At 44.3% G+C, this 27,631-nt stretch overlaps 1 protein-coding gene across 2 annotated transcripts in view; it reads right to left on the reverse strand.

Moving 5' to 3' along the window:
* The window catches only part of CSNK1E (casein kinase 1 epsilon), a 47,462-nt gene that overhangs the window by 12,050 nt on the left and 7,781 nt on the right, over nucleotides 1-27,631 (reverse strand). For both annotated transcript variants that reach the window (XM_084809828.1, XM_084809827.1), the window contains exons 3-5: nucleotides 14,504-14,614; nucleotides 14,218-14,366; nucleotides 13,302-13,530 (exon numbers count right to left, since the gene is read on the reverse strand). In XM_084809828.1, the coding sequence (XP_084665954.1) occupies nucleotides 13,302-13,530; nucleotides 14,218-14,366; nucleotides 14,504-14,614 (489 nt within the window). The remainder of the gene's footprint in view (nucleotides 1-13,301; nucleotides 13,531-14,217; nucleotides 14,367-14,503; nucleotides 14,615-27,631) is intronic.

Raw genomic sequence — 27,631 nt, forward strand, 5'->3', positions numbered from 1 at the left:
TTTCCCATTTTCCCCCAATCCTAAATTTGTTTAATCTCATTTCTGCATCACTCTGTGATTTCTTTAAAGAGGCCATGCAAAAATGTGTGTGCACTTTTCTCCTAAAACACACATTTTTGCATGCCGCTTTCCCCAATATAAATGTAGCTGTGTACATTATTTTTACAAACGTATGCATTTTTTAATCCATTTTTTTGATTGGAGAACTGCAACACAAAATTCAGAGAAGCATGAATACCAAAGTATAGCTGCATTTCAGTTTGTAGACTGGTTCACAAAATGTGAATTAAGCAGATTTATATTAAAAGGGGAAATTAATTAATTTCTTCACAGTCCCTAGCCGGGGGGGGGGGGGGGGAGAAATGTTCAACACCTCCTCACCTGCACCTTCCTCCGGCTTTTAAAGTCTCTGCCCACCCCCATTATGTGTGATTTAGGCAGACCTGCATTTTAAGCACGTCTGCCACCATCCATTTGGCTGTCTAAAAGCTAAAGCCCTGAGGCATATTGAAAGAAACCAATGCATTTTTGCAGCACGACTCATTCATACAGTTACTTCAGTTTAACGAACACATTCAGCACTCTGCCGGCTCCTCTCTGAGAGATCAATACCGGAGTTAGTAGAGCAAGGGAAGAGCAGAAGTACAGACTTCTTGCCTAAAAAAAAACAAGGAACATTAATATAACTCTGGAAAGATTGGTGTGTGTCTTCTCACAGACCCTGCCATAGACTGACTCTGTGGGGTGGATTCACCCATGACAGGACTTAACGAGAAGCAGATGCGCAAGTCACTCAGGCATTCACTTTTCATTGCTTTCTTTAACACTGGAAGCCATTTTGTATCATCGATAAGAACGGAAGTCTCGGATGCCAGGGTCCCAGCCTCATGCTTAGCCACCACTGTCTTTCTAGTGTTTCCCCCACCGCTGCCATCTTCTCATACTGTTGTTGTTGTTCAGTCGTTCAGTCGTGTCCGACTCTTCGTGACCCCATGGACCATAGCACGCCAGGCCTTCCTGTCCTGCGCTCTCTCCCGGAGTGTGCTCAAGTTCATATTCATTGCATCCGTGATGCTATCTAGCCATCTCATCCTCTGCCGTCCCCTTCTCCTTTTGCCTTCAATCTTTCCCAGCATCAGGGTCTTTTCCAGGGAGTTTTCTCTTCGCATTAGGTGGCCAAAATATTGGAGCTTCAGCTTCATTATCTGTCCTTCCAATGAGCACTCAGGGTTGATTTCCTTTAGGATGGACTGATTTGACCTCCTTGCAGTCCAGGGGACTCGTAAGAGTCTTCTCCAGCACCACAGTTCGAAAGCATCAATTCTTCGGCGCTCAGCCTTCCTTATAGTCCAGCTCTCACAGCCATACATTACTACTGGGAAAACCATAGCTTTGATTAGACGGACCTTTGTCGGCAAGGTGATGTCTCTGCTTCTTACTATGCTGTCTAGGTTGGCCATAGCTTTCCTCCCAAGGAGCAAGCGTCTTTTAATTTCATGGCTACAGTCACCGTCTGCGGTGATCTTGGAGCCCAAGAAAGTAAAATCTATCACTGCTTCCATTTCTTCCCCTTCTATATGCCAGGAAGTGATGGGGCCAGATGACATGATCTTAGTTTTTTTAATGTTGAGTTTCAAACCAGCTTTTGCACTCTCCTCTTTCACCCTCAACAAGAGGCTCTTGAGATCCTCTTCGCTTTCTGCCATTAGGGTGGTATCGTCTGCATATCGGAGGTTGTTGATAATTCTCCCAGCAATCTTAATTCCGACCTCTGATTCATCCAACCCAGCATTTCTCATGATGTACTCTGCATATAAGTTAAATAAGCAGGGTGACAATATGCAGCCTTGTCGTACTCCTTTCCCAATTTTGAACCAATCGGTTGTTCCATGTCTGGTTCTTACTGTTGCTTCTTGACCCTCGTACAGGTTTCTCAGGAGACAGGTAAGGTGGTCTGGTACTCCCATCACTTTAAGAATTTGCCACAGTTTGTTGTGATCCACACAATCAAAGGCTTTAGCGTAGTCAATGAAGCAGAAATAGACGTTTTTCTGGAATTCTCTTGCTTTCTCCATGATGCAGCGAATGTTGGCGATTTGATCTCTAGTTCCTCTGCCTCTTCGAAACCCAGCTTGTACTTCCGGTAGTTCTCGGTTCGCATACTGCTGAAGCCTAGCTTGTAGGATTTTGAGCATCACCTTGCTGGCATGTGAAATGAGCGCAATTGTGCGGTAGTTTGAACACTCTTTGGCGTTGCCCTTCTTTGGAATTGGAATGTAAACTGACCTTTTCCAGTCTTGTGGCCATTGTTGAGTGTTCCAGATTTGTTGGCATATTGAATGCAGCACTTTAACAGCATCATCTTTTAGGATTTTAAATAGCTCGGCTGGAATACTGTCATCTCCGCTAGCTTTGTTGTTACTAATGCTTCCTAAGGCCCACTTGACTTCACTCTCTAGGATGTCCGGCTCAAGTTCAGTGACCGCACTATCATGGCTATCAGGGACATTCAGATCTTTCCTGTATAGTTCTTCTGTGTATTCTTGCCACCTCTTCTTAATCTCATCTGCTTCTGTTAGGTCCCTGCCTTCTTTGTCCTTTATCATGCCCGTCTTTGCACAAAACGTTCCCTTGAGATCTCCAATTTTCTTGAAGAGATGTCTAGTCTTTCCCATTCTGTTGTTTTCCTCGATTTCTTTGCATTGTTCATTTAAGAAGGCCTTCTTGTCTCTCCTTGCTATTCTCTGGAACTCTGCATTCAGTTGGGTATATCTTCCCCTTTCTCCCTTGCTTTTCGCTTCCCTTCTTTCCTCAGCTACTTGTAAAGCCTCATCAGACAGCCACTTTGCTTTCTTGCATTTCTTTTTCTTTGGGATGGATTTCGTTGCTGCCTCCTGAACAATGTTACGGACCTCCGTCCATAGTTCCTCAGGCACTCTGTCTATCAGGTCTAATCCCTGAAATCTATTCCTCACCTCCACTGTATATTCATCAGGGATATGATTTAGGTCATACCTGAACGGTTTAGTGGTTTTCCCGACGTTCTTCAATTTAAGCCGAAATTTTGCAAGAAGCAGCTCATGATCTGAGCCACAGTCAGCTCCAGGTCTTGTTTTTACTGACTGTATGGAGCTTCTCCATCTTTGGCTGCAAAGGACATAATCAATCTGATTTCGATATTGACCATCTGGTGACGTCCATGTCTAGAGTCGCCTCTTGTGCTGTTGGAAAAGAGTGTTTGCTATGATCAGCATGTTCTCTTGGCAAAACTCTATTAGCTTTTGTCCTGCTTCATTTTGTACACCAAGGCCATGCCTGCCTGTTATCCCGGTGATTTCTTGACTTCCTACTTTAGCATTCCAATCCCCTATGATGAAGAGGACATCTTTTTTTGGTGTTAGTTCTAGAAGGTGTTGTAGGTCTTCATAGAACCGATCAACCTCAGCTTCTTCGGCCTCAGTGGTTGGGGCATAGACTTGAATTACTGTGATGTTGAATGGTTTGCCTTGGATTCGTACTGAGATCATTCTATCATTTTTAAGATTGTACCCCAGTACTGCTTTTCCCACCCTTTTGTTGACTATGAGTGCTACTCCATTTCTTCTAAGGGATTCTTGCCCACAATAGTAGATATGATGGTCACCTGAATTAAATTCACCCATGCCTGTCCATTTTAATTCGCTGATTCCCAAGATGTCGATGTTCAATCTTGCCATCTCATGTTTGACCACCTCCAGCTTACCTTGATTCATTGATCTGACATTCCAGGTTCCTAAACAATATTGTTCTTTACAGCTTCTCATACTACCACTGCCTAAGAGGCTAAGCCAGTTGGCAGCTCTTAACGTCCTCTATTCCTGATCAACGAACCAATGAAATATTAGGGTAAAACTACACAAGCAGGTACGTTTAAATCACTACCACAGGATGTAGTGATGGCCACCAATTTAGATGGCTTTAAAAGGGGGTTAGAAAAACTCCTTGAGGAAAAGGCTATCAATGGCTACTGGTTCTGATGGCTATGTGCTACCTTCAGTACCTGAGGCAGTACGCCTCTGTACAGTAGTTGCTGGGGAACATGGGTTGGAGGGTGCTGTTGCACTTGTGTCCCGCTTGTGGTTTCTGGTTGACAGCTGGTTGGCTACTGTGTGAACAGAGTCCTGGACTAGATGGACCCTTGGTCTCATCCAGCAGGGCTCTTATGTTCTTATGACATGGATCACCACCAAATGGTTATAAGGGAGGGGGAAGCTGTACAGCCAAAAAGCAGCAGTTAGCAAGTGGTGTTGAACTGGTCCCCTGCCCACCACCTTTATTCCCCCCCCAGGACAATTTCGCCCCAGCTGGGCTCATTTCCAGCCCCAGGCTGGCAGAGAAGTGGAGAGGTGTGAACAGTGGGCAGCGGGAGGCTCGGACCCCCCAGCCCAAGTGCTGTTTACCAATGAGCTGCATTTGAAGAGATGGGTCTGCTGCAGTCCTGCCTTATTCCACCCTTATGTCCTTGCGTTTCCTACCCAGTCTCTATCGTTCCAGCAACTGAAGCACTTTCAGCCAGCAACTCGCCGGAGCCCCTTCAAGCATTCATCTGGCAGCTGGTGGATTATGACCCACAAGTGTAGCCCCCTTCATGAGTTACTCACTCCTGGCCCTTCCCCCAGGCACACTGCTGGCCCTGCCTCTGTACACTATACACCAGTATGGTCATCTGCAATGAAGAAGTGCATGCATGAGCAGCTACACAGACGTAGGCATTTATGCGGTTGGGCCATCTGAATGTTCTTCATTGGAGAGCGTGCTGTGGCAAGTAGCATGCCAGACGTGGGGCCAGGACTGTGGTCCTGCTCCCCAGCAAGTGTATGATGCCTCCTTTACGTGAATAATGCCATAAAGGGTGCTTGGGTTACAGCAGCAGTGAAGTATTAGAGAAATAACAGGGGACAGATTTTTCCCCCCTTTTCTTTCCCCACAAATCAAGTGTGGGACATTTTTCAAGTGAGGCCAGAGATGCTACTGAACTGGCCATTACGTTCGAGTGTATCGCAAAGCTCCTCTGTTTTAACAGGAGTTCATCTCCTTAGAACACTGATTTGGGGAAGAACAAGGTCCCATTTGTCCAAAGCCGCTATTGCTGAATGGTAAAAATCGGAGCAGTCTATGCAGTTTGGTTCCTGATCTGGATGCAGAAGACCCCTTATTTATATTGGAGACTACCCACAACGTCTGCACAACTGCCACCCCGAGGGGCTGAACCCACTACCGGTAAAGCCAACGTTGCCATCGTTTATGTTTCTCTTTCCCCTCACATGCCGCTCTTGTTATTAGGCATGCACACATCAGGTTCATGTGGATAATGCTTTATTTTGGCATGAAAACCACCGTCGGTGCTAGAAGACAGGATCAGCAGGAAGGCTCTGGGACCCTGCTGTGCACTTCCAGTCAGCTTGAGGAGGGGGCAGGGGGGTGAAGAGTCACTTGCAAGCATGTGGAGAGAAATCACTAGTATATTTATGCCCGTCTCCTCCAGCTATTCAGACAGAGTCTGCTACAGGCCCTCTCCTGGGCACCTCTGGGTGTCCATTTCAGATATCTTGAGCTCTAAAAGGGTGCAGGATATGCTGGAAGTCATCTTTTGAGCATGTGAAAATTGAATGGAATGCATGAATCAAGGGTTGCCTTTTCAAATTGCCCCTCCCAGTAACAAATTCAGCAAGGTCCAGCTGAAAGAGCCATCCAGCTCTTGCTGTCTGTTCCCCCTTCTCTTCCCTGGTTTATTTTATTCAGATTTTGATTAAACACACACCCTGCATATCCTCAGGACACTAGTACTGGTACTCCACATTCAAATGAAGGCTCTTTACACTCAATTTAGGACACACTAGCCAAGCAAGTTCAAAAGGAACACAGTTCTTTTTGTCCTCCCTACAATCAAATGCAAGAATTATAAAACAAAAATGTACTGGAGTCACTGAAGTTGGAGCAAAAGTTGAGTGGTCAAAATGAAGCCAACTAGCCATGCTTGCTCGAGTTTATTTCAGCCTTACTAACTGCAGAATGTGGTATTTTAAAGCACGGAATTCCAGACTCTAAATAATTGCAAATTTTTGTCAACTGTCCAAATAGAAGCTTTGTGGGTTCCAATTATAGGTCCTGCCTTGACTCCTCACAAGACTTCGGACTATCTACTTAGGCCTTGTCCACACCGAGTGCTGCAAGCCAATTTTCTTTAAAAGATTTCAGTAGTACAGGGTTGAAGTTGACATACAGGGTCAGTTCAGGGGCTATCTAGCATGAGACAGACAGCAATGTATGGCTGGTATGTTGCATTTGGCCCAGGGGCTACAAAGTTGGTAGGCCTACCCTAAAATAGATCACAGGACACAAGTCAAGCAAATCTACAGGACAGCATATAAGATTATTCTACAATACAGTAAGGAATTCTGGTCCCTAAGTTTGTGTTCTTTTTTAAGTGAAACATTCTAGCTGAAATGGTCTGTGCGTGTTTTAAAGTAAAACACCATTCCTGGATAGAGAAGTGGGCAGACGTGGGAAGTGTATTATTTATATCCTGCCTTTCAGTATAAGACTCCCCAATGCAGCTCACAAGATCAGAAAAAAATTGAAGATTTCCAAAATTTGCATATTTAGAGATTTGAGCTTCCAGAGCTTAGCTTTCTCTGTCACCGAATGCAAGTTTGTGATCTGGAACATCTAATCTTATCAGAAAAGGCATTCATTAAAAAGAAGATGTTTCCACCAGGTTAATATTTAAGGTTGAAATACCTAGAGCAAATTCAAATTTGTAGCATTTGATATTGTCTGCTTTTCCAAGAGCAATGTCTAAACATTAAAATATAAAAATCAGACTGCTGAGAGTTACTGTCCCTCCAATCAACATGCAAACCAACATTTTAGCTGCTCATTTGCGAAGTCCAAAAGATCCATTCACACAAACAACAGCTGGGACTGATTTATGCATGGCTACTACTTACCCAGTATAGCAGTTAAGTGTGGCTGAAAGAATCTCACTAAGGACCCCTTCAGCCATGGAAAAAATGCCTAAATGAAAAGCACTGTGTAGGAAATTCCACATAAGCTTCTCTGTCTTGCTGCAGGCACACACACCTGTATGACTAGCAGCACATGTGTAGATTTGCACACTTTTTGTCAATCCAAACATCATTCTGAACAGCCAAACCATGGCTTAAAGCTTCTCATGTGTTTTCATGTTCCATTCATGCTGCAGGCAAAACAGTGACCATAACTATCGTTTGTCAATCTGGACACCATGCCAAACCACAGTTAGCACAAACCATGGTTTCCAGTTCTAGTTTGCCAACTGATCATAAACCATTGAATTCAAGACACTGAACCAAACCATAGTTAAGCCTCCTTGGTTTGGTGCAGTGCCCAACCTGAGCCACTGTTATGTTATAAAAATGCATTCCTGGTAGAAGTGTTTATCACAGTTGAAGTGGCCCCAAGTAGTACATGGAAATTCTTTACAACAAAGGACAGGGCAACCAGCGTAGGACATAGAAGGCAATTTACGAACTCACTTTGAAGACATAGTTATAAACATCATGTAGTATTTATGATGTTCCCCATTTTGAGAGTCTCCATGGGCTAGAGTTTCACATGTAAAGCCAAGGCCAAGATTTCCTTAAGGGTCTAAGGATAAGGATGGCAATGCTAACCTATCATCCTCTAAGCCAGTAATTTTCAAACTATGTTCCTGGGAATCCCAGGGTTCCCAAGCAACTTTCTAGGGTTCCTTGACATTGAAGAATTGATCCCCCCCCCCCATTACTAATCTTCCTCCTATCACAGACAGCCTCAATAGCGCACTGGACACATCGTAGGGTGCATGCTCAGTTTGCATAGAATGGGGGACTACAACTCCCATAACTCTGACCACTGGCCAAAACGGCTGGGACAGATGGGAGTTCACATCCAATACATCTGGCATAGATCACAGCTAAGCCCAGGAGGCCTGGCTGGAACATGGTGCAAATTGAGTGTACCCAATAACACAGCCACACAAGTTTTATGCAGGGGCTCCTCAGGAGACAGCTGATGACAAAAGGGTTCCCTGCAGGTAGGAAATTTAAGAACAACCACGCCAAGCCACGTTGTGCAACACATGCAAAAAGATGTGTCAGAAGACCCAAGCAAATGTTTCTTTAAAAAAAAAACAAGGCTCAAACATTTAAGAAAGGCATTATGCAATCATGTTTGTGAAGCCAGGAAATAAGCTACGAAAGAGCATGAAAGAACAACTGAGGTCAACTTTCCTGCAGTCTCTAGCCTGTGGGGGTTGGGGTGGATCAGCTGCCACAATTCAACAAAGTAATCCAAAATGCCTGCCGTGAGAAAGAATGGTCTTTCCAAATCTTCTGCAGCACCTTGCCACTTTGACAGCAAGCAGCAAAGCTAAGATTCTAGTCACTTCTAGTGCTGACAAGTCTCCAGGTAGCAGACGATCTGTCCCAGATCAAGTCAGTTTTGCTCTGCTGGTAACTTGGTCGGCCAAAACAGCAGCAGGAATATATTTATTCAAGAAGTCCATTCCCCCACTCCTCCAAGTACTTAAAAACAGGGGCTCATGGAGGGTATTTCTTCACAACTTTTTAAACACAGATCATGTGAAACACTTCCCTCCTATTGACCTAGGTGTGACGCAGAAAATGTTTTTGCCACTAGGTTGAAAGGGACCGTCCAATCCTCCCGGCAACACCATTTCTGCTTTATCAGTATCAACACAGTGAGAAGATACTCTGTAGACCAAAAGCTTCTGCGTAGCTGTAAAAATTATTTGCATGTCCAAATTCCCAGCAGAAGCAATGCCAGATCGTATCTGTACCTTGAGGAATGTGGGATAAGTTCAGCTTTTATGCTTTTGGAAGGCAGCAGGAAACCAAAATAGCAGTTTACTGGGTCATGCCAGTGGTCTATACCAAAAACCCAATATTTCATAATATCTACTTTAAGTATAACACTGGTTAAGATTGGACATGAGGAGAGCAATCCTATGGCCTTAGACAATGTCTAGGGGGCCATTAGATAGTTTGTATTCCTGGATCCAAGGTTGGAGACAGTGCTCTGACCTTGGACCCAGGAGTCCGAGCTCCCCTCCCCCAACCCCTCCCCCTTGCAGCCGGCACAGAGCCAATTGCTTCTTTGAGGTTGCATAAACAACCGTAGAGGAGGGAAAAGGGGCAGTTCTGTGGGTGGGGAGGAGAGGGGACTGGGGAGGCCAGCTTATGAAGAATCCTCTGTCCTCCCCAGCCTCCTTCCCTCCCACTCCGCAGAGCCCCAGCTAGACGGGCAAAAAAGCCCATCTAGCAAAAATGCAGAGCAGGAGGAGCGTGGAGGTGAAGACTGCCTCTGCACTCCTCCTGCTGTGCACAAGTTGCCCATCAACCTCCAAGTTTGGAGGCTGACAGGCATCCTGATAGGACTGCGCCCCTAATCGTACACCATCCAAGACACCTATCAACTGTCCAGAAGCTGAAGCAGGTAAAGGACTCCTGAGAGCATATTGTACCATTGCTTCAGATCCTGCAATTGATTCCTATTGCCTTCAGTGGCACAGTTAAGAGCAAGCAAAGAGATGGTGCTTGGGAATTGCCCAAATGTCCACAAGACCACAGAAGTTGCCTGGCTGGGTCACACTGGAGATCCATTCAGTCCAGCTTTGTCTCCAAGAGTGGCCAGCCAGATTATCCTTACAAGGTTGCAATCAGAGCATAATGTTAACAGTCATACATTATTTGCCCCCAGTATCTACTGAAAGCCAGTGTGATGTAGTGGTTAGACTGTTAGACAAGGGCTGGGAAAACCCAGGTTCTAGTCCCCACTCTGCCATGAAGCTCAACAGGTGATTTTGGGCCAGTGTCCAACTCTCAGCCTAACATACCTCACCGGATTGTTGTGAGGATAAAATGGAGAGGAGGATCACGTACACTGCCTTGGGCTCTTTGGCAGAAAGGTAGGATATAAATATAATAACTGTAATAAATATCTAATAATTATAGGTATACTGCCTCTGAACATGGAGACTAATTGCTGTTATAAGACTCTACAACTGTTTTTTTAAAAAGCCATCTAAGCAGTGAATCCAACACCACAACACACAACTAACCTTGATGGATTAATTGCTTAGATAGCTTTTTATCAACCCATATCACTGAAGTGCCTGAAGTTCAGGACTTTGAAAGAGCATTTCTATCTGTCTCTCTACACAATTCATGATTTTATAAGCCTCGCTTGTGTCTTCTTAGTCACCCTTTTTTCTTCTTCTAAACTAAAGGTGGGAAAGCTCTTAATCCTTTCTTTGTGGGGAAGGTGCTGCAACTGCCTGGTCATTTCAGTTGCGCTTTTCTGTACTTGCCCTACTTCTACAATTGCCTTTTTGAGATGGGCTACGCAGGACAGCACAAAGCAGCCCGCTTGGCTTTTGGATACTGTGACTAAGCTGTTAGGATGGTCTGCAAAAGATCTGCTTAGTGCACACGAACACCTAAAATTTTAAAACAAGAATTTAACATTTGCCCTGAATAAATGTTGTGGCTAGCAAGGCCTCTGGGACTCTTGAACGAGCAAGCCAGCATGAAAACATATATGGACTGGTTCCATTCTCCCTGCACCAAACTAGATTGGGGAGGGGGGTGAGGAAAAAAAGGAGGAAGAGAAAGAGAGAATCATCAAGATGGCTTTCCTTCCCTATTTGTATTCAAAAAATGAACAGGGTGTTCTAATTTGACACTTGAGAAACTGTTGTCGTCCTTAAAAAGCATCAAAGAGAATCCTTTGAGATCTTTCAATATGTAAATTTGAACAAATCAATCCTTTAAAACAAGACAGCTAATCTATTTAAAAATCTTTAATTGTTTGACAGACTTCATTCTTAGCATTTGCTATGTCCCAATTGGACCTAACCTGTATTTTTCTATTTGTTTTCTAACTATTGTTATCTGCATTAAGCACTACGGATAAGTACCCCTTTGAACTGTCTCCCCATGGCATGCTCCATTGCATATCATTGCAATAGAAGTTACAGCCACACCTTTGGATCTATACAATTACATCTTCAGAAACAGGACGCCCTGTGCTAGTGCATAATACACCTTGAAGAGGGTGTATTGATAAACCTTCCAAGCCAGTACTCCTGCATGATTTGGTAACCAAGTATCACAGAGAAGAGTGCTTCCTAGATATTCCAGGAGCTAAGGCACACACTTGACGAATGGTTCAAATGCAAGACTGGCGAGAGACTCTTTGACAAAACCACCTTGGAGTTGGACTGGAGTCTTTGCAAATGAGACTATTAAACTATAAAATAAACCAAAAAAATTTTTTAATGGTTAAGCTTTATTCTGTGGATTTATTAATCAAGGTAATGCATCCAGGTATGTATCAATGTATTCTATGAATGCTTCCAAATAATGAGCGTGTTCTTACAAAATGCTTCCTGTTTAAGCATGAGACTTGAGTAGGGGATGGATGGATCAGTCTATTCCTGATTTGTGTCACTTTTGCATGTGTTTACTCATAAGCCAGTTCCACCGCACCCCCCACCCTGAATCTGCAGTCTGCAAACGTTTATGCACATCTTATCCCAAACTATGCATCTTTCTACGCGTTTTCAGCCAACAACTACATTGCGACATTCAGAGAAGAGCAAGAACCTAAAGACAACTGCCTATTAGTGTGATTCCAATCCACCCATTATTCCAGGAAGTGAGTTCATTCAGAAATGCGAATCAGGTGAGTTCACTTAGAAATGCAGACCAAATGAAATCCTCAAAACATCCCTAGACTTGAGTTTCTGAATCTCATTCACATACAGTTTCAAAAGGGCACTTCATCCCTTGCTACATGCACAGCTGACTTGAAGAGGCCCTTAAAGGAAATAAGATAGCCCTGGACTATTGTGTGGAGAAGCACTATGCATCTAGCCCTGAATATTCTCAGGACTAAAGGAAAGGGAACAGAGCTTGCAATACAATACTTCCATTAGCGACTAGTAGTATGACCCCCCCCCCCAAATACACAAGCACAGTGCGTACAATTCTGTTGGAAGTCATAATTCCTTTCTAGCAGCTCAGAAAAGCTAAATGTCTTATACTATTTGAAGTTTCAAACATAGACCTGATATTGGATACTATTCCACGCACCCCCGCATCATCTAGTTTCTCTTTCTTGCTAGTGTCCTGGTTTATTTATTACATTTCTATATAGCCAAAGCTCTCTGGGCAGTTCACAACAATTAAAACCATAAAATACAACATGATAAAATATAATGTAAAAGTTTAAATCTACAATATAAAATAAAATAACCAAATAAAATCTAGCAGCAGTGCAAAGATTTTAACTGCAGTAACAAATTTAAATCAGAAACTGAAAGACTAAAATGCCCAGGAAAATAAGGTCTTCACCTGGCATTGAAACGAGCACAATGTAGGTCCTAGGCAAGCTTCTGGGAAGCTCATTCCACAACCAGGGTGCCACAACAGAAAAGGCCCTCTTCTCAGTAGCCTTAATTCGGTTGCTAGCGCGAGCATAACCCATAGCATCAAAGGGTTTTGTCTACAGCCAAAGAAGCAAACCCCACTGGCCTGATGCTGTACAAATATGATGTATCCTTTATCCAAGAGCTTCAGCTACAGGAAAACTCTTACACTGATTAAATAAATAAACAAAATACTTTGCCTCTTGTGTTTTGACACAAAGGCTGAGTTCAGGTATCACGATAACCAGGGTTTTTTTTTAAACCCTAGGTTGCTGTCAACAAAGTGGGACTGAGCAAGCGTGCTGGTTCCTGCCCCCTGATGGCTCCCGCTGGAAATGGGAGGAGCTAAACAAACTAGGAACGCTCCATCCCTGGGTTGTTTGGCATGACGTCTGAACCGGAAATTCTGGGTTATACAGGAGACACAACCCCAAGTTGGATCCCATGATTAAATCAAGTCCCTGGGTTGTCTAATCCCAGCGGGAGCACTTGGGCAGTGAGAACCAGACTGCTTGCTCCTGCTTTGTTCCCAACAACCCAGGGCTTAAAAACAGACCAACTTTGGGTTGTTGTGACATCCAAATGTGGCCTAAGCCACATATTAGATCTTCACAAGAGCACACAGTTGAAGACTAAGAAAGCAAAACATAATCCACAGCTGGTGTTCAAATAGTACCTGGAAGTCATTATACATTTTTGACCCAAGTTCCCAAATTATGATACAAGTTTGATTTAATGGATCTCTGTCCATCACACCAATTCTCCGCAAGATGGAAATATGACAGCTTACCAATCCCAAGATGGGTGTTTATGGAGGCATAGCGGGCTGTGCCAGTCAGGTTTTTGTTTTCCCGGTAAGGGATGTGTTGGTGAGTGCGGGCATCTCGGTACTTCTTGGCCAGGCCGAAGTCAATGATGTACACTAGATTGCCCTTCTTGCCGAGTCCCATAAGGAAGTTGTCTGGTTTCACATCTCGGTGGATAAAGTTCTTGGAATGGATGTACTCAATACGGCTGATCTGGTAATGGGTTAAGAAGAAGTTTGTGAAATATAGCCAATAACTGCATTGTACTCTACATGGTAAGATGCACACCCATGATAAGGCTATCCTGGAGAGCTGCATAACTTGTAGACTCAAAGCGAAATCAAGGAGCCTCAAGTGCTCTTTTAAGTCCAGCATCCTGCACTTCAGCAGGAAGGAAACAAAAACGAAGGCCTGTTCAAAAGACCCCTGCATGCACAGCAGCTAAAGGAGACGTTTTTGAAGTGGGATGTGCACCCATTTACCCAGCCACAGGCTAGGAGCCAGAAGCAGAATTTCCCTTCTGCTACCACTTACCAAAGGTGCGTAAAGCAGAGGCACTTCAAGGACACCAAGTCTGACCATTTTACAAACTACCAACTTCAGCAACACATCCCAGCTCCCTCTCTCCTTCCCATCTTCAGGGACTGGCCATTAGCACATATTCTACACCCACCCACCCACCCAAGCATAACTCCTGCATTTTGTTCAGCAACAGCTGAAAAAGCACACCCAGTCATGTAGGAGAAGACTTACTGCTGTACAAGCTTTCTCCATCCTCACTCAAATGCAAGGGAAAAAAACTGAGATGTTAAAGCTCAAACTACTGCCACGAGGGAGAACCAAGAGCAAAGGTGCATGGGAGCACAAGGAACGGCTGACAAGAACCAACTGCAAACTCACCATCTGATCTGCCAGGAGCAGAACAGTCTTGAGGCTGAACTTGCGGGAGCAGAAGTTAAAGAGGTCCTCCAAGCTGGGCCCCAGAAGCTCCATCACCATCACATTATAGTCACCCTCTGCGCCACACCACTTAATGGAAGGGATACCCACTAAGGAGGACCAAAAAAGGAGGGGGAGAGAGCAAAGAGAGAAACACATACCTTGTGAGACACAGAGACAGGTATTGAGCATTAGGCTTTAAATCCCGCCATATGTGGTAGCAACTCCTCTTCTTCTGTGAACTTACCCCCTCCTTGCATCATCTTGTAAAATTTGCTTTCGATGTGGAGCTGCGGGTGCTTGGTTTTCACGCATTCCAACTTAATGGCTACCTCTTCCCCAGTGGCAATATTGGCACCTGAACAAGAAGAGAGAGTAAAAAGTTAAAATTAATCTTCAGTACATTTTTATCCCATCCTTCCTCCCAAGGAGCTCATGGCAGTTCTTCCCCTTTCCTGTTCTGTCCTCACAAGAGCCCTGCAAAGTAGGTTGGCCTGAGCGAATGTGGGGCTGGCTCAAGACCACCAAGCAAGCTTCAAGGCCGAGCGGGGTTTTGAACCCAGGTCTCTCTGGTCCTGGTTGAACACTCTCACCATTACACTACATTACATCTTCATTTCACATGACATGGTGAAGAAAAGACATCTGCAAGTAAACAAATCCTACTATTCCAACAAGCAAGCATGATTCACTCCCACTATCTGCCCTTTGCCAGGTGATTGTGGATCAGGATTTATTTTAACTGAAAGTTAAAGGTGACAATCCTTTTATGTATGAGGAATGGGGAAAAGAGGGAAGAAAAGCCACCTAGAGAATTCAAGGCAAATGCTTTCGTTAAATAAATACATAAATACAGCCAGGAGGGAGCAAGAACTTACAGCTAAGGAAAATGTTAGGAAATACCACATTCAAAGCCACAGGTGATACATTGCATACCCACCTGATGGAATCTCTCATTAACTTGGAATCTAAACACACGGCAATACACATTTGCCCAATAAAAGCCAATCTCAATTTTGCCATACACACAGGCCTAAATCATAGATGGCACTGAAAACACAGAAGCTCTTTGGTGCAGCAAAAGTTTGATCATGTGTTCATCATCTGTAATATATCCACCACAGCCATAGGAGACATTTAAAGTGGTGGAGTACCATCCATGTAAAGAAGCCATTCCTAAAGGACGCATCAGAGGCTGCAAGTGGTACTCTAACATGGGGGGGGGCAGTCACCAGCTTTTCTGTAATACTCACTAGGAAAATGGAGCATGAGTTGCTAAGCTGAGACTAGCAGATAACGTATGGACTTAAACCAAGAACTACTAGGTTAGAATCCCCATTTAGCCAAGGATTCATTGGGTTGGCACTGGGCAAGTCAATGCTCTTCAGCTTCAATTTATTATCTGTAAAATTAAAAGTGAACAGCCTCACAGGGTAGAAATGGGATTGCTTAGCTTGAAAAAAAGGCAAGAAAGGGGACACATGATAGAGGTGTACAAGATTATGTATGATGCGGAGAAAGTGGATGGGAAGACATTTTTCTCCCTCTCTCATAATACTAGAACCCGATGGGTTCATCCCATGGAACTGATTGGTGGGAGATTCAGGACAGATCAAAGGAAGGACTTCTTCCCACAGCGCACAGTTAAACTCTGGAGTTCGCTATCACAAGATATAGTGATGGCCACCAAATTGGATGGCTTTAAAAGAGGACTAGACAAATTCCTGGAGAAGGCTATCAATGGCTACTAGCCGTGATGGCTATGTGCTACCCCCAGTATCAGAGGCAGTATGCCTATGTAGACCAGTTGCTGGGGAACATGGGCAGGAGGATGCTGTTGCACTCATGTCCTGCTTGTAGGTTTCCCATCAATAGCTGGTTGGCCACTGTGTGAACAGAATGCTGGACTAGATGGACCCTTGGTCTGATCCAGCTCGGCTTTTCTTATGTTCTTACATTACATTTTGGAAGTCTGAAAGAGACCCATCTATCATTCAGGGACCCTTGTCAAGAAGATGCAATTAATTTCAGCTCCCTGTAGCATGCGCACTTCATGCCAAAATGCTGTGTAATGTGTGAAATGGCCTTTAGGAATGAGAAATATAAATGTGGAAGTCACTTACACTCTCTACATCAAGGATGTGGATCAGAATAGACAAACATCTATAGGAAGCCAACATTGGGGGGTGGGGACCATGAAGAGGGAGCCAATGGTATCATGAATGTTGACTAGACTCCAGTCACTACCTGATGTCTCCTGGAAATGTACAGAACACCCAATTTTTACCGTCATTTCCACAACCCTGCAGCAAAAGCACAACAGCTTTGCAAATGCTATGAATCAAGAGTTCGACTACCAGTCGGGTATTCTTCTGGTTGCGTACTCCTGTTCTCACATCACATCCTGAGTGGTTCGCACACCACTTCCAACAAAACAGTGCGCAGAATGTTAACCCAGCAGTGAAATCATTCACAAGCGAACAGCCAGCCAACTTCTTTTTTTAATAAAGTCACACAATCCCATCTGCACCACCTATTCAGGTGTCATGCTCTTCAGCTTCCCAACAAAGTAGGTAATTATTCTTTTGACAATATAAAAATCCTTTTTGGCTTATCAATTCAAAAACAAACACTGAACAAAAACATTCATTAGCAAATCAAACCTCAAAAAAGACTACTACACATAAGTTACCATTATATTTATCATTTAATTAAATGTTGACACGGAGAAGCTAAATTTAGCTGCCATCAAAACCAGAAATTGTCTTAATGCAGTGTACAACCCTATTTTTAAAAATAAGTCTTTTTTTGTTAAGAGAAGAGGATTAAGAAGTGTACCCACCTTATGTTAATTGAGAGATTCTGTTCTTATTCATCAGCCAAAAATGACAAGAGGAAGACACGCATACAGGCTACAACAATTACACCACAGTCTCTTTCCTAATCTCAGGGATCCTGAATTTGTCATTACTGTGTGGATTTCATTTCAGGACAGGGCAGTTCCATAAGACAGAAGCTAATGAAAGAATTAGGGCTCACGGTACAAGTCTTCACAGGATGTACCCCTTCTAAAAGGTGCTACGTTAAGAACAAAAAAGATGCAGGTGACTTCACAGATTCAATGTGCCATAAAATAGGATAACTAAACAACTTCATGTCCTTTGGGAAGTTTTGTTATGCCATTCCAATTCCCAATTATAATTATGCCTCTTTGCACCCTGTAGCCATTATGCATAATATTATTCACAGGTTGGACAAGTAAGTAGCAGTCTATCTTGTTCAAAAGAGACCTGGGGCCAGCAGTATTCAGTCCACAGCCATCAAGTATTTGCATAAACACCACTCAGTGATTCAGTTCGCACAAACAACGCATGGTTAACAAACCATGGATTGCTGTGAGTGAGCTGGCTACTATCCATTCCCGTTTTCCCGAACAATCCAGGACCTCTCTATTCCTGGGCTGTTGTTGTTATGTCTGAACCCAGTAACTCTCAGTTGTTTAGAGTTTAAACATCCCAGAGTTACCCCATGGTTTGTTGTTAGGTTAACTCTGAGTTGTTTAACCCCTAAACAACACAGAGTTTCTTGGTTCAGGAATAACAATAACAACCATGAGTTGTTTGGGGAAGCAGAAGTGATGGCTGCATGGGAGGCAGTGTGCTTGCTTGATGCTGTGGCTAGCTATAGGTTAAACAACCCACAATTAGCCGTTACGTGAGAACTGGGTTATTCAGTCCATCAGCTTGCTAAAGTTGGAAGCTTTTCTACACCTGCTCCTTTGGCACGAGATCACTCTCGCCCCGCCCCCCCGCCCCCCCCCCACACACACACACACCGCTTCATCATGCTCTAAGTTACCCCTCTCGGAGAAACACCACCATTCTCTTACCTCCCCCCACCCCATATTATTTCTACTTTGTACAGCAGCCTAAGCCTAATCTTGAACCAATCCAAGCACCCCCTTGTGTCTGAACATTCCCATAGCCTTCAATCTTGTAAAGTAGCCCTACTCTGGATACTGCTTCCATCACAGGTTAGGTCAGTCCGCTGAACTGGTGCCACCCAGGGGTTTGGGACTACAACTTCAAGCATTCCCAACCACTGGCTAGGAATGATGGGAGTTAAAAGTCCAAAACATCTGGAGGGCATAAAACTGGGGAAGACTACAGTTGTCATCTGTAAGGAACAGAGCCTTTTCAGTGGCCTGGAGCTCTTCCCAACAGGGATCTACCAGGCTCAATCCCTCAAAGTCTTGATCAAGACCTTTATAAGAACATAAGAAGAGCCATGCTGGATCAGACCAAGGGTCCATCTACTCCAGCATTCTGTTCACACAGTGGCCAACCAGCTGCCCATGGGAAACTTACAAGCAGGGCATAAGCGCAACAGCACTCTCCCACCCATGTTCCCCAGCAACTAGCGTGCATAGGCATACTGCCTCTGATACTGGGGGTGGCATACAGCCATCAGGGCTAGTAGCCATTGATAGCCTTCTTCTCAAGGAATTTTTAATTTTTTAACAGGTGATATTTGAAGCTGAAATTTCTTTATGTTGTTAATTGATTGGTTTTTAAGTGCTGTGACTGAGGCACATCTTAAATTCATCAGTAGTTTTCTAAATGATTTTATGATACATAAACATGAATTTACTCTGGGTACAGAAAGTAGGCTTGCTTTAAGCCCTGTTTATGAACTAGTGCTTCAACCCAACACTGCTGCAAAGTTGGCTAAAGATGTTGTGTGCAGCCAAAGTCATTCCTGCACAGAATGTTGTATGCCATACAGAATGCACCATCTCAAGGATTTTTCATATTTTGATAAGAGATCACAACCATGAGGTCTAGAAAATTGCTGACTGCAGGCATGAAAGAACGTGGGCAGTGCCTGATGGCGAGTTCTCAGAAGATAGTACTTCATCTACTAAATGGCATTTCTAGCGCTCAGACAGGCAAGGCTTCAATATTCCACACAGCTCCTTGCCTCTTCCAATCAGCAGAATGCATAGGGCAGTATCCAATGCTATTGCTCCACTTCTGCTGGTTCCATTGTGCTCGCAGGACCCACCATGAGCACAACAGGAACTAGTGCGTCCAAAAGGAACCCTGTAAATGAGTGGAAACACTCATCTCCAAAATGGGAATGGTCAGCAGAGCTTCCTTCTGCAAACTCTGCTGGCTTGCCCCATTCTGGAAATGAGTGTTTCCAATTGATTTGGGAACCGCTAAGTACCCATTGCGCTAGCAGTATTGGATATGTGCCCATAATTTGCACAGTTTGCACAACGAAACTTTTCTTGGTACCAATTTTAGTTTGTATACTGTTTATGTTCCAATATTAGGACTATGCTTGAAATTTCATAGTCTTGGGGGAGCTTTCAGGATGTATGAACTGTTCCCCCCAATCCCCCTAAACAATACTTTCTTTGCTGCTGCTAGCAACAATTCACACCTCTTATTTGTGCCACTTTGGGGGGGCCTGGGCGTTCTTCCAAGTGATCCCAGGCAATCGGGGACCACATAAGGAACATGACGACATCATAGCACCATATTCCCAGATTTGGCTCTATAAAAGCACTGAGGACAAACAGAGCCAAGTCTTTGCCCTCTGTCTAAATTGATGCAGGGAGTGAACATGCCTGTTGCCATGGCAATTGCACCACACAAGACAGAATGTTGGCCCAGTTGCTTTGGCAACTGAGACGCTTCCCATCTTGCCATACTGTGCTAGAGTGATTTCACTGCAGCATGACATAGAATATCAGCCCATTCATTTTGACAACAGGGTCATGCTTGCTGAGGAAGGAAGGGAAAAGAAAGGCAGCACCAGAAAGAGACCTCCAAAAGGGTCCTTGCTTTTTAGAGGGTGCAAAAATAGTCCTTGGTCAGCTCAGCTGTACCAAAAGTATTTGAGTACCCTGGTTCACATTTAATTTTTTCGTACGAGATATGCACCATCATGGCAATGTCTCTCAGGTGTCTCCTCAAAACAATTCTAAAGAAGCAGATTTTTAAACTTCCCTGAGCAGCTTGTTCCATTTCTGTAGGATGGGCCTATAAAGCTGCAATCAAGATCCAGGTCACGGGCCTGTGTTTCCAGCAAATATATTACATTCTTGGGAACCCCAATATCAAGCCTTTATTGTTGCAGAGAACCTAAGGGGAAAAATAAGATGCTGGAAGAAACTTTCGATGGCCGAAAACCATTTTCACTCTTTGCAGCCTTCTCAACTCTCAGTTCCCCTACCTACCATTTATACAAGTATAAATGAGTCCCATTTCTATTTCCCTTCTGCTGTTGATCTATTGTACAATCAGTACATGTTACCTAGTAGGAGCAGCACAGTGTCAAATAAGCTATTAGTTTCTCCTGTAAATGCTAAAGAGTGTATGTTTAAATAAATTACATCAGAATTGACTGATCAGAAACACACGTCATTTATTTGGTTCTGTAAGTGAACTTATAGAACCTGGCTTACCCAGTTCTTATACAGTAATTTTGAAGTTTAGCCTTCCTACCAATGTGCCTAACCTGTTACACTCAGCAACTGAAAGGCAGCTACACAAAGTAGAATTCTGGAAATTGTATTTGTTATGGATGTTTTTCCACAGTTCCCTGTGTCTATGAGAAGCAGAGTAAAGGAGCTGTTCAGAGAATGAAGTGCCACCTCTGAGGGCGGCAATTTGTGGCCCTCCAGATGTTTTGGGCTACAGCTCCCATGATCCCTCATACTGGCTATGTTGACTAAGGCTGATGAGAGTTGTAGGCCAAAACATCTATAGGGCTACAAGCTGCCCACCCCTACTTTATCCCTTGGCCACAGGAAATCCCGCAAACAGTGCTTCTGAAATTTAACACAGCAACCTAAAGCAGGGGTGGAAAACCTGGGAGCCTCCAGATGTCGCTTGGATGATGGGGTTGTAGTCAACATCTGAAGGGCTACAAGTCCCCCCCCCCACCCTACAGCTATTTTTTTTTAATCACTCTGTAGCAGACTTACAGCAAACTTGGTATTTGGAATGGGACTAATACCAAATCCCATGTTATATGTTGTCATAGAAAATACCTTCCCTGAAGATCGTAATGGTCTGGGAGGTTGGTATAAGGGCAGACATTCGGCTCAGATACCCCAAACCATGGTTTGGCACTATATGAAGGTGTCTAGCAGTAGGGGGATAGGGGTAGGGAGCTCAAGAGCCCAAGACTCCCCTGATTGCTCATGAACGGTTAGGCGTCACAAGTGAACCACCTCAAAGTCATCCTGTGTCACAGATGTGCACAGGCAAGACAATGTGGCCCAGATTGGGCCAGGGACCACCCCTCCAACCTGTGTTCAATTCTGGGGGTCTGCTATAGACAAGGCAGGGGAGCTTGCTCCAACATGCTGGCTGGAGTATGCTGGCAGTTGTAATCCAACACATCTGGAGGGCACCAGGTTGAAAAAGGCTGATGTAAAGCAACACTGTGCCATATGTCCATCCCTCTCCACTGAGCAACTGCAGTCTGGGCCTACACACCTGGGCCTAGGAGGTAGAGCTTCTGGATAGGACTGAACCTCAGCACCCATCTTTAGAAATTCATCTTTGGCCAAGTAAGCCATAAGACTTGCGTAGGGTTTTTTGTTGTTGTTTATTTTTTACACAGCTGAACTGGCAGATAGATCCACATGTATTTCTTCTTATTGCTCTTAAATGACAAAGGGATAAACAAAACCCTACCAAACTCTTGCTCTAGCTTTCCTGGTTGACAGCTGGTTGGCCACTGTGTGAACAGAATACTGGACTAGATGGACCTTTGATCTGATCCAGCATGGATCTCATGTTCTTAGCTCCACAAGCAACATCCTCTCTCCAGTGTAAAGAAAGAACGAGACACCATAACAGACTGGAAATATAAAATGGATTGGATATACCATGGAGAAAAGGGGAGCTTTGTGTGGTCCGAGCAAACAGGCATAGATGGAGCAGCCATTTGAACAGGTCTTCAGGGAAAAGTGGAGGGAGTAAACCCACACAGAGAGAAGCACCATCACCACCGTGCCACTGAACTTTGTTATGGCAAAGTTGCTGCACTCCATTTTAGCCATCGCCCCAGGGCCAGGTGTAAATTCAAGACCGCGATCCTCTGACTCAGTTTCCTTGAATAAGATAACTTCTCGTCTGGATTACTGCAATGCGTTATACGTGGGGCTGCCTTTGAAAACGGTCCGGAAACTTCAGCTGGTCCAAAATAGGGCAGCAAGATTGTTAACAGGGACTGGCCTGCGAGCTCATATTACGCCAGTACTTTTCCAGCTGCACTGGCTGCCAGTCCATTTCCGGGCCCGATTCAAAGTGCTGGTGTTAACATTCAAAGCCCTTAACGGCTTGGGGCCAGGTTACCTGAAGGATCGCCTCCTCCCATATGTGCCTGCCCGGACCTTAAGATCATCATCAGCGGCCCTTCTCCATGAGCCCCTGGCAAAGGAAGTGAGGCGGGTGGCTACTAGGAGGAGGGCTTTTTCTGCTGTGGCACCCCGGCTCTGGAATGAGCTCCCTAGTGAGGTTCGCCTGGCGCCTACATTGTACTCCTTTCGGCGCCAGGTGAAGACCTTTTTATTTTCCCAGGCATTTTAGCATTTTAGCTTTCTAAATTTTTATCTTTGCTGTTTTAAATCTGTATTTTAAACTCCTGCACTGCTGCTAGGTTTTATTGTGGTTGTATTGTTATATTGTGGTTTTAATGTTCTGTATATTTTAAATTGTTTTATTGTGTGTTGTTTGGTTTTAATTTTTGTGAACCGCCCAGAGAGCTTCGGCTATTGGGCGGTATAGAAATGAAATAAATAAATAATAAATAAATAAATAAGACAAGAGCATGGCACTTGCATAATACCTTTTTCCGTTATTAAATACTCAGCCATTATCTTACCATCAAGCCCGGCATTGCTCATTAGGAAGATACGCTCCCCTTAGGACCAACATTATACAACTTGCCATTTCTTTCTCTCCCTCTGTTGCATTTCCTCCGTAGGAACTCCTAGTCCTCTCCCTGTTCCCCTCCCATGGGCTTTATTCTCGTTCCATCTGCTAAAATGATCAGCAAACCAAAGTTAATGCTGACATTTAAGGAGTGTTGTCACCAGGCTTTAGAACTACAACCCCAATGAGATTAGCCAGGAGGGAGGAGGCTGCGAGCACACATGAGCTGACATCTGAGTCACTGGTTCAGGTTTTGTCGTCTGCAGACTCAGGAAAATGACATCCATTTATAACATCAGTGGCCGCAAGCAAGGTATTTTCGTGAGCGGGTCTAGAATCCTACAAGTGATAAGACTGAATCGAGAATGCCATGTGGCAAAATGTATCAGGAGGACTAGATATGTCTTCTTTGTTAAAAGCCTAACATACCTATGAAAAGGAGATTAAAAAAAAGTCTAGTTCAGCTTCAATGAGAGTTTCGGCTCATCACAGGAAGCTGCCTTTTCATCTAGCCCAGTTTTGTCTCTTGGGGTCAGCGATGCAGTGTCCATAGGCACCAATGTGCCTGTGGACAACTCTCAATTTTATTTCTACCCTGTCTTTCCGCCAAAAAATGGCACCCAAGGCACCCATGAGACTTCCTGCCCCTCCTGAAATTAACTTTTCTTTCTGAAGAAGTGTTTTTGAAATAACTTAATTGGGGGGGGCTGGTATGCTACAAGGTGAAGTTCTGCCTTCCAGTGCCATCTTTATTACGGTTCCAAAGAGTGGTTATGTGTTTTGGAGCTCAGATCCCACCTCTGCCTTGGACTTAGTTTCCTGGGCAAGTTACTTTTCTTTTGTCTCACCACTTGCCTTCTGGGAAATGAGCGTTGTGACCAGCCATGCCCACCATGACAGCCATTTTGTGATAATACCCACAACGTTCTCCCAAAATTTCTAATGTGACCACTGACCAAAAAAAGGTTGGGGACCCCTGGCCCTACTCTGATTGGCAGCAGCTCTCCCAGGATTCAGGCAGAGGTCTTTCCCATCACCTACTACCTGAACCTTTTATGGGGATGTCAGGACTGAAACAGGGACCATCTGCATATGAAGCATGATGCTCTGTCCCAGAGTTATGGTCCCTCCAGCACAAGTTATACAAAACCACTTGATGTGCATGCTTTTCTAAAAACCTTATTTGCGGTTTCGTTTGGTTAACACAAAAGAGACAAGAATAGTAAGGAGAGGATACCTAGCAAAACTGCCTTCCCCTATATAAACCAAATTGACCCCTACCTTCCGAGGAGGCCTTGTTGGTCGCCCTATGACCAACAGCATGTCGTCAAGTAGCAGCATGTAAGTGACCCTTCTCAGTAGTGGCATCTATCCTCTGGAATGCTCTCCCACATGTGGTCCGAGAGGTAACTGTGGCAAACTTTAGACTCCCCTTGAAGATGCACCTATTTACTCAGGCTTTCCCTGACATGTAACTGCACTGCTGTTTTGTTTCTGTAATGTTTTTAATGTATTTATAATTTTGTATTATTTTTCTATTGGCTTTTCTATTGTATTTCATATATTCCTTCTGTAAACTGCTTACTGATCTTGTATCAAGCCATAAATATCTTAAATAAATAGTACAGGGTGTATGGGTAGGACAATAGCGGCAAGCCTTTTTGCAAGTATCACAAGTCAAGCCCATAGTGGCACTACAGCACACACCACATATCTATATAACATGCATGCCTTGAGGTGGTTGTGTTTCTGGTCTACTAAGCCAAAAAGCAGACAGTGTGCTCAGTGCACAAGAGGCAGACAGGAGTAAAGACCTGACTTTCCACCATAGCCAGGCCCATGAACCCTCCTCCTCCTGTCCAGTCATGCCACCAGCTCCTGGTCCCTGTGGCATACACAGGATAACTATATATGGGATAGAAGAAGTTATTATGAGGGCAAGGAGCCAAGTGTCCAGGAACCCCACCCCCTAACTGCCAGCAATGCCTTGAGGACTAAATTAAAAATGAACAGTGTAAACTTTGTCCTCTTTTCTCAATTCCATCTCCAGGCCTTTTGCCATATTGTTGCCTATACCTATAATCGTTCATTTGTGAGCCCTCTTTTATTTCCATTTAGGTTTCTCCTTGAGGCCTAGTTCTTCAGCAAGCCCTTTCCTGAACTCACAGCCCTGCTTTAAGCCTGCACTCACCCTTGCCCCGTCTCTCTTTTGTGAACCCCAGCCCTGCCACATAACGCTTGCTTTTTCACTCAGATGTAGAAGGAAGTATCTTATATGCTATTATATGTAGAATATAAGAGACGCATAAGGATCTGTCTGCCTACTCCAGACAGATCCTCAGGAACCCATATCCTGTCACATCACACAGACTTGAAGGTAGCGGCCTCCACTACTACAAATAAGATTATGCAGTAGCCCGGTCTACAAAGACTAGCTAGAAGCAGCCCCATTCTTTGCGACATTTCAAAAAAAAAAAAAGAGATACAAATGCTACTGAGGTATCTGAAACGCTTCAGTGATCTGAGAGATCTGGAAATGATCAACAATCCTATACAGCATCCACCCTCCATCTCATTCGAATGCGTGGGCTGCATGCAGCAGAATCCATTTCTTCCGACTGATCGTGTGTGCGCACGCACACGAGAGTAAGGTCTTGCAGAAAAAATGGATGTCACCAGCATAAGTGAAAACAGCACTCTTCATGAGGGGCCCTTTCAGAAATTGAGATGTGCAAACCTGTTAGCACAGGCACACAAATATCTACTAGCAGCCGACAGCAGAGCTATGACATCTCTCCTCCTCCATTCCTCCCTGTCATTTTTTGTTACTGAGTGGCAAAATAAAAGGACAGGATTGGAACAGATGGGTGAAGTCAAGCAGGGAGACAGAGAGTTAACAGGCCAGGAAACAAAGGGAATGCATCCCTGCCCTGTGAGGGAGGGGCATGCAATCAGGAACTGTCCAAGCAGATACCACCGGTTTCCCAGCATGCCCTGCTTCACCAAGCTGCCTTTAGCTCACTCTCTTCTCTGAAGCAGTTTGATGGCAGAACAGAGCAGGCTTCTCTGCCAAGACATCTCAATTCTGACCTGAAGCAACGTTGCTGTTCATGTCCTTGCCCAAGTCCAACGCTGTATCTCCCAAGCTGCAGCAGCTTCTGAGACCCACACCTTCCCTCCCCACACCCACACCATATCAGTTCACCAGTGCTGCTCAGCCGAGGCTCCCAAACCAAACAATCTTCACCACAGAAAGCAAAGTCTCCACATTCCAGACGTGTGTTTACAAAAGCCATGGAACTACAGAAGCACAGACTGCAAGAGAGGCTTATAGGATGTCTAGTCCAGCGCACCCTGTCTCTTGACAGCCTGATCTCCAGCCCTCTTTCCAATATAAGACTGTCCAAGCAACAATGGCATGGCCTCTTTCAGGTTAAGTCACCCCAGTCAGATTCACAAGACCAGGCTGGCACTCCGAGAACACAGACGGAATAAATCCACACAGCAACAGGCATGTGCAGAAATAGCCAATTTCTTCACCTTTATCCACTTTCGATAACGCTGTGATCGAGTATAAGCGCTTGCATTTAATGAAATGCGTTTCACATGGCATTTATTGGTCAGAAGAAACAAAAATGTGGGGAAAACTCAGAGGAAGGATGCAAATGAACACCAGGACCACCATGGGAACTGACCCACATCATTCATTTTCAGTCATCCCATGATGCATTCTGGATGAACCTGGAATGATTACTGGATGAGATAGGATGAATCTGGATATTGGAAAGGATCAAACGCACCAGCTCAGAAACTGATTTTTAAAGCTTTCCAAAATTCATGGTTGTCCAGGGAGCCACTTTCCCCCATCAAGCAAGGAGTTCTCCAAACTCACAACAAGATGACTAAAACAAAAATAACGGCCTCCAACGTGCCCAGCTTAAATGGGGATTAAATGAAATAGAAAATCAACACTCCAGATAAAAAAATATGCATATTTCACTTTACAATGTAAAGCTATGAGCCAGAGGTCTTTGACCTCTGCCTATATGGTATTTTCTCAGTTGCGATGGGATGGGCAGCACCGCCATCTTGATTCCTGCATGGCATGCTGCACCCTTACTCCATCTCTATGTTCAATACAGCAGTGCCCACAGGATGCCTGCTGACCCTGTCTTAGAAACAATCATGCATCTGCAGTGCAGCCCTTGTACATGTAAAGCCAGATGGTGGTCAGTGGCACCACATCTTGTATGAAACTTCTCAACCACTAATCAAAAGCCCAAGTTAATTCTCATTGCCTGTGTTCTACCTCCCCATGTGTGCTCCGTTTTCTGGAACAGCAGAAAAATAAGATGAAATATGTGGTTCACAGTAATGCTGAGGTTTTTAAAAAATGCCAGTGAAGTGCTAACAGATCA

Source organism: Heloderma suspectum, chromosome 7 (genome assembly GCF_057233095.1).
Source record: "Heloderma suspectum isolate Gila_16-S chromosome 7, 16-S_ref, whole genome shotgun sequence".
In the NCBI taxonomy this organism is placed as follows: domain Eukaryota; kingdom Metazoa; phylum Chordata; class Lepidosauria; order Squamata; family Helodermatidae; genus Heloderma; species Heloderma suspectum.